The following is a 14,757-nucleotide window of genomic DNA, read 5'->3' as shown; positions in this document are numbered from 1 at the left end:
AGTTTGGAACCACCAAGACTACCTAGAGCTGGCTGCCCGGCCAAACTGAGCAATCAGGAGAGAAGGGCATTGGTCAGAGAGGTGACCAAGAACCCATTGGTCACTCTGACAGACTTCTAGAGTTCCTCTGTGGAGATGGGAGAACCTTCCAGAAGGACAACCATCTCTGTGGCACTCCACCAATCAGGCCTTTATGGGACAGTGGGCAGACGGAAGCCACTCCTCAGTAAAAGGCACATGACAGCCCACTTTGCTAAAAGGCACCTAAAGACTCTCAGAATATGAGAAACAAGATTCTTTGGTCTAATGAAACCAAGATTGAACTCTTTGGCCTGAATGCCAAGCGTCACTTCTGGAGGAAACCTGGCATCATCCCTACGGTGAAGCATGGTGGTGGCAGCATCATGCTGTGGGGATGCTTTTCAGCGGCAGGTTCTGGGAAACTAGTCAGGATCGAGGCAAAGAGGAACAGAGCAAAGTACAGAGAGACCCTTGATGAAAACCTGCTCCAGAGCGCTCAGGATGTCAGACTGGGACAGGACAACAACCATAAGCACACAGCCAAGACAACACAGGAGTGGCTTTGGGACAAGTCTCTGAATGTCCTTGAGTGGCCCAACCAGAGCCCGGACCTGAACATCTCTGGAGAGACCTGAAAATAGAATTGGAGAAACTCTCCAAATACAGGTGTGCCAAGCTTGGAGCGTCATACCCAAAAAGACTCAAGGCTGTAATCGCTGCCAAAGGTTCTTCAACAAAGTACTGAGAAAAGGGTCTGAATACTTATGAAAATTTGATATTTGAGTTTGAAAAAAAAATTGCTAACATTTGTTTTGCTTTGTCATTATGGGGTATTGTGAATAGATTGATGAGGGAAAAAACAATTTAATACATTTTAGAATAAGGATTTAACCTAACAAAATGTGGAAAAAGGGGTCTGAATACTCTCCAAAGGCTGTATATATTTCTTAATTCTATTCTTGTACTTTTAGATGTGTGTATTGTTAGATACTACTGCTACCCTGGCAATAACGTCTGCTAAATATGTGTATGTGACCAATACAATTTGATTTGCTTTATTTCAAACACTACTAAAGTATTGGTGCAATTCCAAGAAGGAAATCAATTATTTACAATCAGCCGCCATGGTTTTGGCATATTTCGCCATCTCAGCTTCCCAAATGGCACCCTATTCCCTATAAAGTGCACTACATTTGACCAGAACCTTATGGGCCCCAATAGAAAGTATTGCACTAAATAGGTAATAGAGTACAATTTGCGACCCACTCCATCTCATGTTCCAAGGGAGGAAACTAAATACATAGACTCATAAAAACAAGCCCGGGAGGACAGAGATTGAATGAATATAGATGAGCAAAACTAGTTTCGAAAACACAAACACACGCGTGCAAGGGACGTGTGAAGCAAAAAAAGGCTTGAGAGGAAATTGGCTGCCAATTCAATTTCAATCTTTTCAAAAACAGCACTAGGAGACTACACTTTAATTGACCTTTGAAGAAACAAAACAATCGAACAGCAGCACCAAGAGGTATTCGCTTGTTTGGGTGGATGTAATGAACATGAATTTGCACTTTTCTGCATTAGGAAGTGTATTTTTATGAGTGAGTGAGTGAGTGAGTGAGTGAGTGAGTGAGTGAGTGAGTGAGTGAGTGAGTGAGTGAGTGAGTGAGTGGGAGAGTTGAGGGTTGGGCAACAACATCATTGAAAAGTACAACTCATTTCCTTACAGTGATTCTCTTACATTATCTTTCTGTTTCTGGGAAATGGAAAGGTATGTTTCATGGGTAACCTAACCACCCTGCCACTTCCTGCCCTCAACACACCACCTCACACTGGTGTGACTGTACAGCAAACACTCCTTCACACAGTAACAACAGCTACATTATCTCAACTGACAGGTACGGTTGGAGCCAGATGGAGAGCTCGCAGACAGAGCACGTGACTGATTCCTCTACGTGAGCACTTCCTGACAACCTCTGCTATCAAGTCTGCTAATAACTCACTAAAATCAGTCTGTTTATAATGTAGGCTACACAGTAAAGAGACACTAGGTTGTATGTGGGTGTAAGACGGCATGTGTGTCTTCTCAATTGTCTTTGATTCCTTGTGTCCTCTCCTCACCTCTTTCTCAAAATTCTACGCACTCTTTCCAAGTGTCAACAGAGACTGATTATTTTGAAATTTGGGCAATTCCACGTAACGGAATTACAGTCTGGCGCAGCGGTCTAAGGTACTGCATCGCAGTGTTGAGGCGTCACTACAGCCTGGGGTTCCATCATGAGTCATTACCGGCCGTGATCCGGAGTCTCATAGGGCAGCGCACAATTGGCCCAGCATGATCCGGGTTAAGGGAGGGTTTGTGGAGAGGGGGGGGGCTCTACTTGGCTCATTGCGCACTAGCGACTCCTTGTGGTGGGCCGGGTGCCTGCAGGCTGACTTCGGTCTTCATTTGTACGGTGTTTCCTCCGACACATTGGTGCAGCTGGCTTCCGGGTTAAGCAGGCGGATGTTAAGAAGCGCGGTTGGGTGGGTCATGTTTCGAAGGAGGTATGACTCGACTTTCGCCTCTCCCGAGCCCGTTGGGGAGTTGCAGCAATGGGACAAGATCATAACACACAAAATTGGGGAGATTAGTTTTTTATATAAGAACTCAGACGTCTGCAGAAAGAATGGGGTGTCAGCTATGACACCTAAAATAATTACTTGGGGTTATTGAACTACAGGAGGTGAAGTTGATTACGGTAACGGAATTACAGCAACGGAATGACATCATGGGTCCCTGATCTGTACTGTATAGAAACGCATAATGATGGATATGAATATCATTCTCTTCATGGTGATGAACACTTAAATGGTGATGAACACTTGGTGATGAACACTTAAACAACACATCCTAGATCTGAATGAAAGAAATAATCTTATGAAATACTTTTTTCTTTACATAGTTGAATGTGCTGACAACAAAATCACACAAAAATAATCTATGGAAATCCAATTTATCAACCCATGGAGGTCTGGATTTGGAGTCACACTCAAAATTAAAGTGGAAAACCACACTACAGGCTGATCCAACTTTGATGTAATGTCCTTAAAACAAGTCAAAATGAGGCTCAGTAGTGTGTGTGGCCTCCACGTGCCTGTATGACCTCCCTACAACGCCTGGGCATGCTCCTGATGAGGTGGCAGATGGTCTCCTGAGGGATCTCCTCCCAGACCTGGACTAAAGCATCCGCCAACTCCTGGACAGTCTGTGGTGCAACGTGGCGTTGGTGGATGGAGCGAGACATGATGTCCCAGATGTGCTCAATTGGATTCAGATCTGGGGAACAGGCGGGCCAGTCCATAGCATCAATGCCTTCCTCTTGCAGGAACTGCTGACACACTCCAGCCGCATGAGGTCTAGCATTGTCTTGCATTAGGAGGAACCCAGGGCCAACCGCACCAGCATATGGTCTCACAAGGGGTCTGAGGATCTCATCTCGGTACCTAATGGCAGTCAGGCTACCTCTGGAGAGCACATGGAGGGCTGTGCGGCCCCCCAAAGAAATGCCACCCCCACACCATGACTGACCCACCGCCAAACCGGTCATGCTGGAGGATGTTGCAGGCAGCAGAACGTTCTCCACGGCGTCTCGACTCTGTCACGTCTGTCACGTGCTCAGTGTGAACCTGCTCTCATCTGTGAAGAGCACAGGGCGCCAGTGGCGAATTTGCCAATCTTGGTGTTCTCTGGCAAATGCCAAACGTCCTGCACGGTGTTGGGCTGTAAGCACAACCCCCACCTGTGGATGTCGGGCCCTCATGCCACCCTCATGGAGTCTGTTTCTGACCGTTTGAGCAGACACATGCACATTTGTGGCCTGCTGGAGGTCATTTTACAGGGCTCTGGCAGTGCTTCTCCTGCTCCTCCTTGCACAAAGGTGGAGGTAGCGGTCCTGCTGCTGGGTTGTTGCCCTCCTACGGCCTCCTCCACATCTCCTGATGTACTGGCCTGTCTCCTGGTAGCGCCTCCATGCTCTGGACACTACGCTGACAGTCACAGCAAACCTTCTTGCCCCAGCTCGCATTGATGTGCCATCCTGGATGAGCTGCACTACCTGAGCCACTTGTGTGGGTTGTAGACTCCGTCTCATGCTATCACTAGAGTGAAAGCACCGCCAGCATTCAAAAGTGACCAAAACATCAGCCAGAAAGCATAGGAACTGAGAAGTGGTCTGTGGTCCCCACCTGCAGAACCACTCCTTTATTGGGGGTGTCTTGCTAATTGCCTATAATTTTCACCTGTTGTCTATTCCATTTGCACAACAGCATGTGAAATGTATTGTCAATCAGTGTTGCTTCCTAAGTGGACAGTTTGATTTCACAGAAGTGTGATTGACTTGGAGTTGCATTGTGTTGTTTAAGTGTTCCCTTTATTTTTTTGAGCAGTGTATAAAGGACAATCAAAATCCATTGGACTCCAATTACTGACCAGGAGCTCTATAAGAAACTTCAGGCCCTCAAATTTAAGAAAGCAAGCGTCTTGATGGCTTCCTAGATGAGATGCTCAAACTCACAAGTGCAAAATTTCAATTGGCTATATTAAAACTGTTTAATTTGATCCTGAGTGTAGGTTATTTCCCTGACATCTGGAATCAAGGACTCATAACCCCAATCTTTAAGAACGGAGACAAATTTGACCCTAACAATTACAGAGGCATTTGTGTGAACAGTAACCTGGGGAAGGCTTTCTGTAGTATTATAAATGTAAGAGTTCTAAACTTCCTTAATAAGCACAACGTCTTGAGTAAAAGCCAAATTGGATTTATACCAAAACATCGCAAGACTGATCATATTTACAACTTACACACCCTGATAGATAAACATGTCCACCAAAATATACGCTTGCTTTATCAACTTCTAAAAAGCATTTGAATCTATTTGGCATACAGCACTGTTCTACAGAGTTATTGAAAGTGGTGTAGGGGGTAAAACGCATGATGCAATTAAATCAATGTATACTGGCAATACGTGCAGCATTAAATTTGCCAAGAAAAGAACAGATTCCTTTAACCAAGTGGTGGGGCCTTCGCAGGGTTGCAATCTGGGCCCTGCATTCTTCAATATTTACATCAACGAATTGGCCACTATTCTAGAAAAATCCTCAGCCCCTGGTGTTAGTCTCCACAATTCAGAGATTAAATGCCTACTCTTCACAGATGACCTATGCCTGCTGTCACCCACAGCACATGACCTACAGCAGAGCCTGGACCTGCTAGAGCAGTACTGTCAGACCTGGGCCCTGGCAGTAAACCCCCACAGCACATGGCCTACAGCAGAGCCTGGACCTGCTAGAGCAGTACTGTCAGACCTGGGCCCTGGCAGTAAACCCCAAAAAGACTAAAATAATACATTTTCCAGAGAAGATCCAGATCTCAGGGAATTAGACCAAAGTTCTCAATTGGTACAATATATATAGAGTACTGTACACACTACAATTACTGAAGTTTAAAAATAAGCTCAACTGGACACCTTAATGAGGCAGTGAATGAACAGAGAAATCACGCAGGGAATTCTACGCCATTAAAAAAAACTAATTCAAAATGAAATACCTATTCAAATTTGGCTGAAACTAATTGAATGTGTCATTGAACCAATTGCACTTTATGGCAACGAGGTGTGGGGTCCACTTGCTAAACAAGATTTCACCAAATGGGACAAACACCCCATTGAAACCCTGCATGCAGAGTTCTGTAAGATTCTCCTACATGTCCAAAGGACAACTACAAACAATGCATGCAGGGCAGAATTAGGCCAATATCCACTAATAATAAAAAGAGCAATTCAGTTTTGGAAACATCTAAAATACAGTGACCTCCTTCTCATATCATTACCAAGCCCTGCAATGCCAAGAGCTGAGCAAAGAAAAGAGTCCCCTCATCCAGCTGATCCTGGGGCTGAGTTCACAAACCTGTTCTACTAACACACTGAAGCCTCAGAACAGCCAATCAAGCAGAATAAAACAAATTACAACACAATTAAAACTACATTGCTTATTAGGAAACACAAGCACAAAGCAAAATGCAGTGCTATCTGGCCCTAAATCGACAGTACACCGTGGCTAACTATTAGACCATGGTTACTGATCAAAACCTTAGAAACACCTTGACAAAGTACAGGCTCAGTGAGCACAGCCTTGCCATTGAGAAGGGTAGACACAGGAAAACCTGGCTCCCTGTAGAGGAAAGGCTGTGCAACCACTGCACATCAGCAGAACCTGAGACAGAGCTGTATTTCCTGACAAAATGTCAAAAATATAAAACAATTAGAGTGTGTCATTTCCCCAAATTTGAAACCCTTATTCAAGGTTTCAAAGACCTCTCTGATGAGGATAGGCTACCCGTCCTGTTGGGAGAGGACGCAGAGAGCTGTGGGTTGGCAGCGCACTACATTGCTGCCTGCCATATGTTGAGGGACAGTGTCTGACAGACCAATAAACCTGCACATGTCCTCTACTGTATGCTTATTGTTATTGTTCAATGTATGGTTATTTTGACCCTTGGATATTGTTGTTACTGTTGTCCCATTGACAATTTTGATTCTTATTATTTTCATACTGTAAATAGTAAAGTAATCTTTGGCAATATGTACATTGTTACGTCATGCCAATAAAGCAAATTGAATTGAGAGAAGAGAGAGCAGTAGAGAGAGAGGAGACAGCAGCAGAGAGAGTAGAGAGAGAGAGGAGACAGCAGCAGAGAGAGTAGAGAGAGAGAGGAGACAGCAGCAGAGAGAGAGAGAGAGAGGAGACAGCAGCAGAGAGAGAGAGAGAGAGGAGACAGCAGCAGAGAGAGAGAGAGAGGAGACAGCAGCAGAGAGAGAGAGAGGAGACAGCAGCAGAGAGAGAGAGAGAGGAGACAGCAGCAGAGAGAGAGAGAGAGGAGACAGCAGCAGAGAGAGAGAGAGAGGAGACAGCAGCAGAGAGAGAGAGAGAGGAGACAGCAGCAGAGAGAGAGAGAGAGGAGACAGCAGCAGAGAGAGAAGAGACCGAGAGAGAGCAGCAGAGAGCAGAAGAGAGCGAGAGAGAGAAGACAGAGACAGAGAAGACAGAGACAGAGAAGACAGAGACAGAGAAGACAGAGACAGAGAGACCAGCAGCAGAGAGACCAGCAGCAGAGAGACCAGCAGCAGAGAGACCAGCAGCAGAGAGACCAGCAGCAGAGAGACCAGCAGCAGAGAGACCAGCAGCAGAGAGACAGAGTGAGAGGGAGGGGTTGTCCAGACTGCTTTAACAGTCTTGCTTTGAACACCAGAGGACAGAAAGACAAAGAAAACAGTTCTGAGCTGAACATAACAGTATGCCAGTGGAAGGGAGGACAGTAGCAGGTGACCCAACTGTGCTTTGTGACTCCTATGACTTCCTCTTTGAGCCAATGAAATTGCAGTAACTCCGATCTTGTAACAGAATTCCGAGTCTGAATCACTTAATAATTCGTAAACAAACGTAATATCAGTAAAAACAATATAACTAATTGGTAGGTCTACCATCTACCTTTACTTGTTACTTTCATTAACCCTCATGAGGGAGAGACATTAGAAAATATCTTAAAGATGTGGGTTTATGGTAATGGCTATACTAGGCAATGTTTCTTAAACTTACAGAAGGCAAATCATTTCTCCAAAACTAAATGTAAGTGTTGATATTAGTTGTCAGGGGTTTTTATTCAACATTATTGTGTTTTGATGTATTTCTAATACTTTAACACTTTATCTGGTAGTTGTTTGACCAGAAATCAAAGCCTTTCTTATTCACATTTTTTTAGGATGGAAAACAGTTGAAGAATGTATACACACACACACACACACACACACACACACACACACACACACACACACACACACCACGCATACACTCCTGCCCACTAGTAATAGCACTCTGTCAGGAAGACACAAAGACAAACCTTGTGTAATGATCAATCTTAAATCCATATTAACAAGTGAGTTTCCCCATTCTAATAATTGTGCCAGGGTTGTGTGCAAGTGTGTGTGTCGCCCAACAGATGACAGCCCTGAGTTAATGCAGGGCCTGTGAGGACATTCAAACTGCAGGCCAGACATTCCCAAATGGCACTCAATTCCTTTTATAGAGCACTTGTTTTGACCGGAGCCTTACTTTTGACCAGCCCCATGGGGAATAGGGTGCCGTTTGAAACAAACCCGCTGTAAATCTGTCCAATCAGAATCAATAAATGGGAGGTGGTTTATAATGGATCACGGCTACTGGCTAACGTGACAAACCTTACATAATCAACAGTGTGTTGCGGTCTACTTTATTGTGGGGTCGGTACATCAAGCTGTACGGCACAATGTGCCAGTTAACCCTCGGAGGACATGTTGTAAGTACTCCTCTCTGGGTGATATTATTGTATATCAGCCACGCTTTGATCCTTAGTGATTTAGCACCATGTCAGGGCAGCACTGTTCAGGAAGAGGAACCTTTACTGGAATACTGCTGTGCTCAGCACTTCTGCTCAGAACTTTTATGCTGCCACGAGCAGGTTTCAGAGTCGGACGCCGCCGGGTGGTTATTGCATCACCTCTACTGTGTGTGCGTACGTACGTGTGTGTGTGTCTCCAGTTGGAGCGGTAGGCTAGTCGAGGCTTCTTTTTATACATACATCTCCTCTCTATACGTCTACATCTTTCCTCGCTATACATCTATACCTCTCTCTTTATATCTATATATATCTATATCTCTACATCTTTCCTCTCCACTTTCATCTGTCTCATCGGTTTCCTCCCTCACCTTCACCAGTGTCTCTCCTAATGAATATACAGGAGGGTGGAATAGGTCAAAAAAAGGACCGGTAGGTAGGCTCCTCTACACACGGTACAGGCTGTGCGTGTGTGTGCACGTTTATTGTGTGTGTGTGTGTGTGTGTGTGTGTGTGTGTGTGTGTGTGTGTGTGTGTGTGTGTGTTCTACTCACGGTGCAGGCTGAGCGTGTGTGTGTGTGTGTGTGTGTGTGTGTGTGTGTGTGTGTGTGTGTGTGTGTGTTCTACTCACGGTGCAGGCTGAGCGTGTGTGTGTGTGTGTGTGTGTGTGTGTGTGTGTGTGTGTGTGTGTGTGTGTGTGTGTTCTACTCACGGTGCAGGCTGTGTGTGTGTGTGTGCGTGTGTGTGTGTGTGTGTGTGTGTTCTACTCACGGTGCAGGCTGAGGGAGATGTTAATGATCCTGATGTCAGTGACCGTCTTCAGCTCTGGGATGGAGGCACACTTCAGATGGGTGTTGGCGGGCGAGTCGCCCACGTCGATCCAGCAAACCGTCTCCTGGGCGTAGTTGAAATCCATGGCAGTGGTCTATTTTTGGACAAAATAAGCAGGTAATGAATAATACATTGGGTTTTATAAAGCGTTTTTTCAAAAGACCAAAAAGGCACTTCACAATAGTTTCAAATCCCAGAAGACATGAAAGCGTTATACAACACTTATTTCCAATGGGGTCATTGGTGTAAGTCAAACGGGACTTATTGAACAGGTAGTGAGAGAGGATGACAGTTGAGAGAGATGAGAGAGGCTGTGTCAAAGGGCACTAGACTGGATACCGTCACTGTCGATAGAGTATGTGTGTCTAAACCAGCCAGGCCTCAGCCTGTTCAAATTCTTCCAGAGAAATGCTCACCTGGTTGGTGCTTATGGCTGGGAGGCGGGTCGGCATGCCGCTCAGCGACGTACAGCGGATGTCATTCAGGTTAGTGATCAGCAGCACTGGTAGCTGCTCCACAGGATCTGAGAGACGGATAGGAGAAGAGAGAGAGAGAGGGAGAGGGGAAGAAAGGTCACAGACTCATTGCATCTGTCTGACATCTCATCCCTGTAAATTAAATGGTAACAGCGTTACAGACTGTCACACCATGCAAATCTGATTCCCCCACTATAACACAGCATGACAAGACTTCAAATAACAGACTCAAAGAGAAAAAAATTAACTGAATCGCAATTATTCGTTTTTGATATTTTAAATAAAGTCTAGCTTTGCTCTTGGGCAACTTAGCACATGTACACCTCACATCTGCACAATATGTTAATGTGACCCGGGAGGCTGTGGTGTGTGTGTGTGTGTGTCTCACCATTCTTGGCCTTGCAGGAGCGGTTGTCTGGCTGCAGTAGGTAGCCCTCCACACAGCTGCAGGTGTAGGAGCCCTCGTTGTTGGAACATGTCTGACTGCAGGTCCTGTACACACTGCACTCGTTGAAATCTGAGGAGGCAGGCAGGGCACAGTCAGTGAGTCAGCCAGCGAGTGACTCGGTGAGTCAGCCAGCCAGTGAGTCAGCCAGCCAGTGAGTCAGCCAGCCAGTGAGTCAGCCAGCCAGTGAGTAGGCGAATGAATCAGTCAGCCAGTGAGTGAGTCAATGACTGAGTGAGTGAATCAGTCAGTTGACAGTAGGCCAGTCAGCCAGCCACTGGTCAGGCCTGGGACTGTTTTTCTAGGGCTACTGTAACTACATGAATATGGCCAGGTGTCGGTCTCACCTTTGCATGTCTTTCCATCCTGGCTGACTTCATAGCCGACGTTGCAGTAACACTTGGGCCCTTGGTGCGTCACAGAGCAGTTTCCCGTGCAGCCATGGGTGGCACAGTCTGGTCCAAGCTCTACCACAGAGAGAGAGAGAGAGAGAAACAGGGGGTCCCAATGAGAACAAACACATGGACGGAAACCTGGCTGGAACCAAACGGCATGGTACACACACACACACACACACACACACACGCACACACGCACACACGCACACACGCACACACACGCACGAGCTGGCCGGAGTGTTTACGGACATATTCAATCTCTCCCTTTCCCAGTCTGCTGTCCCCACTTGCTTCAAGATGTCCACCATTGTTACTGTACCCAAGAAAGCAAAGGTAACTGAACTAAATGACTATCGACTCATAACATTCACTTCTGTCATCATGAAGTGCTTTGAGAGGATATTTAAGGACCAAATCACCTCTACCTTACACCCACTTAAATTTGCTTACTGCCCCAATACATCCACAGACGGTGCAAACGCCATCACACTGCCCTATCTGGTCAAGAGGAATACCTACGTAAGAATGCTGTTCATTGACTATAGCTCAGCATTCAACACCATAGTGCCCTCCAAGCTCATCACCCCGCCCAACTGGATCCTTGACTTCCTGACGGGCCGACCCCAGGTGGTGAAGGTAGGAAACAACACCTCCACTTCGCTTATCCTCAACACAGGGGCTCCACAAGGGTGCGTTCTCAGCCCTCTCCTGTACTCCCTGTTCACCCATGACTGAGTGGCCATGCCCGCCTCCAACTCAATCATCAAGTTTGCAGATGACACAACCGTAGTAGGCCTGATTACCAACAATGACGAGACAGCCTACAGGGATGAGGTGAGGACCCTGGGAGAGTGGTGCCAGGAAAATAACATCTCACTCAACGTCAAAAAAAATAAAAATTGTTGATCGTGGACTTCAGGAAACAGCAGATGGAGCACGCCCCTATCCACATTGACAGGATCACAGTGGAGAATGTGGAACTCTTCAAGTTCCTCGACATACACATCACTGACAATCTGAAATGGTCCACCCACACAGACAGTGTGGTGAAGGCGCAGCAGTGCCTCTTCAATCTCAGGAGGCTGAATAAATCTGTCATGGAAACTAAAAACCTCAAACTTTTACAGATGCACAATTGAGAGCATCCTGTCGGGCTGTACCACCGCCTGGTACGGCAACTGCACCGCCCGTAAATGTAAACGCTCTCAAGAGGGTGGTGCAGTCTGCCCAACGCATCACCGGTGGAAAACTACCTGCCCTCCAGGACACCTACAGCACCCAATGTCACAGGAAGGCCAAAAAGATCAAGGACATAAACCACCCAAGCCACTGCCTGTTCACCCCGCTATCATCCAGAAGGTGAGGTCAGTACAGGTGCAAAGCTGGGACCGAGAGACTGAAAAACAGCTTCTATCTCAAGGCCATCAGACTGTTAAACAGCCATCACTAGCCGGCTACCACCCGGTTACTCAACCCTGCACCTTAGAGGCTGCTGCTCTATATACATAGACAAGGAATCACTGGTCACTTTAATAATGGAACACTAGTCACTTTAATAATGTTTACATACTGCTTTACTCATCTCATATGTTTATATTCTATTTTACTGTATTTTAATCAATGCCACTCCGACATTGCTCGTCCTAATATTTATATTTCTTAATTCCATTCTTTTAGATTTGTGTGTATTGTTGTGAATTGTTAGACATTACTGCACTGTTGGAGCTAGGAACACAAGCATTTCGCTACACCCACAATAACATCTGCTAAACACGTGTATGTGACCAATACAATTGGATTTGACACACACACACACACACACACACACACACACACACACACACACACACACACACACACACACACACACACACACACACACACACACACACACACACACACACACACACAGGCTCCTGGGTCATTTGAGTCCCTGATCGACAGAAAGGAAAACCCCAACCTCCTCCCAGAGAAGGAATAATGGGGGGTATGCAGGAAACTGGGTTAACCCTGAGATATACAGTACGGTCACCCTACCTGATCGCCACAGAGTTATGGGTGCCACAGTGTATGGCGGTCTACAGTACAGTGACAGATGAGCTGATTGGGAAGCAGAGCTAGAGGGCCTGTCCCACTCTCCTACTACAGGCTCATACAGTAGATGCTGATATGAAAACAACATATGCAGCAGTCTCCGCCCCGCTGCAGTCATCAGCATGCTTCCTGAGAACAATCTCAAACAGCCCAGATCAAAATGGCAGGTATGAGAGATGTGGCCACATACAGCACGGCGTCTGTCTGAGAGAAGACTGCAGTGCACCAGCAAAGAACTGCCAAGAAACATAGATAACCACACGAGCGCAAGGAAGTGAGATGAAGACTCTGAGTCGGAGCATCATCACCAAGCTTGCAGAGCATGGAATCCTCAAATAACCCCCTTTCCTAGATAAGTAAACATGTAGCACCAAAGCAGACTATACGATCTTACGCAGTAAGATTGAGTAGAACAGCATCAAAATGGGAGGACAGTATAGTATCGCACAGGAAGTAGAATCTTCTCAGTCAGTGCTCAACAATGGTCTAAACGAGAGGAAAGGGACGTCCACACCACAGCCCTGTCCAACCATGCTGAGGGGACAGCCAGAGCTGAAAGGGGACCATCAGCAGCATGGCGGACCCGTTGGGGCTGGCCAGAGGAGAGAGCGGAGCAAACCGGGGTTGGACAACTGAAGGGTCCTCGTTATGTAAAGCCTGTGGGGCACCCGGGGATACAATGGCCCTTTTGTGTGGTCTCGCTGAGAGGAAGAGCCGCAGGCTAACACTGTGTGCCCCGGATCACACCTATTCACTGAAACCCACTGTGCCAAATGACCGACACTAACATTCACACAGAGGCAAACCGTGCCAATGGGAGCCAGGGTGCTGCCTCTCCAAGCCAACATCAGCCACAGGCCACCACCTCACCATCCTTTAGCCAGAGCCTCTAGCTTTAACCATCAAAATTAGTACTGCAATATGTAGATATTGTCCAAAGAACTTAAATTTCAATTTCAAGCGGTCTCTAATCTAAACATATACTACCGTACAAAAGTTTGGCGTCACTTAGAAATGTCCTTGTTTTTTAAAGAAAAGCAATTTTTTTGTCCAATAAAATAACATCAAATTGATCAGAAATACAGTGTAGACATTGTTAATGTTGTAAATGACTATTGTGGCTGGAAACGGCAGAATGTTAAAGTAGCTCAGTTGGTAGAGCATGGTGTTTGCAACACCAGGGTTGTGGGTTCGATTCCCACGGGGGGCCAGCACAGAAAAAAATGTATGAAATTGTATGAAATGTATGCATTCACTACTGTAAGTCGCTCTGGATAAGAGCGTCTGCTAAATGACTAAAATGTAAATGTAAAATGAATATCTACATAGGCGTACAGAGGCCCATTATCAGCAACCATCACTCCTGTGTTCCAATGGCACGTTGTGTTAGCTAATCCAAGTTTATCATTTTAAAAGGCTAATTGATCATTAGAAAACCCTTTTGCAATTATGTTAGCACAGCTGACAACTGTTGTTCTGATTAAAGAAGCAATAAAATTGGCCTTCTTTAGACCAGTTGAGTATCTGGAGCATCAGCATTTGTGGGTTCGATTACAGGCTCAAAATGGCCAGAAACAAAGACCTTTCTCCTGAAACTTGTCAGTCTATTCTTGTTCTCAGAAATGAAGGCTATTCCATGCGAGAAATTGCCTAGAAACTGAAGATCTGGTACAACGCTGTGTACTACTCCCTTCACAGAACAGCGCAAACTGGCTCGAACCAGAATAGAAAGAGTGGGAGGCCCCGGTGCACAACATTTACATTACATTTTAGTCATTTAGCAGACGCTCTTATCCAGAGCGACTTACAGTAGTGAATGCATACATTTCATACATTTTTTTTCTGTGCTGGCCCTCCGTGGGAATCGAACCCACAACCCTGGCGTTGCAAACACCATGCTCTACCAACTGAGCTACAGGGAAGGCACAACTGAGCAAGAGGAGAAGTACATTAGAGTGCCTAGTCTGAGAAACAGACGCCTCACAAGTCCTCAACTGGCAGCTTCATTAAATAGTACCCGCAAAACACCAGTCTCAAAGAACAACACAACGAGTCAGAAACAGAATGCATGCATGCAG

General features: G+C 46.0%; 1 protein-coding gene across 2 annotated transcripts in view; it reads right to left on the bottom strand.

Moving 5' to 3' along the window:
- The window catches only part of LOC106567057 (low-density lipoprotein receptor-related protein 1), a 139,393-nt gene that overhangs the window by 60,929 nt on the left and 63,707 nt on the right, over positions 1-14,757 (bottom strand). For both annotated transcript variants that reach the window (XM_014135894.2, XM_014135895.2), the window contains exons 4-7: positions 10,535-10,654; positions 10,131-10,259; positions 9,683-9,789; positions 9,207-9,360 (exon numbers count right to left, since the gene is read on the bottom strand). In XM_014135894.2, the coding sequence (XP_013991369.1) occupies positions 9,207-9,360; positions 9,683-9,789; positions 10,131-10,259; positions 10,535-10,654 (510 nt within the window). The remainder of the gene's footprint in view (positions 1-9,206; positions 9,361-9,682; positions 9,790-10,130; positions 10,260-10,534; positions 10,655-14,757) is intronic.

This window comes from Salmo salar, chromosome ssa13 (genome assembly GCF_905237065.1).
Source record: "Salmo salar chromosome ssa13, Ssal_v3.1, whole genome shotgun sequence".
Lineage (NCBI taxonomy): Eukaryota > Metazoa > Chordata > Actinopteri > Salmoniformes > Salmonidae > Salmo > Salmo salar.
Note: the sequence above shows the minus strand (reverse complement) of the source record. Positions and strands in the feature narration are given on the sequence as shown.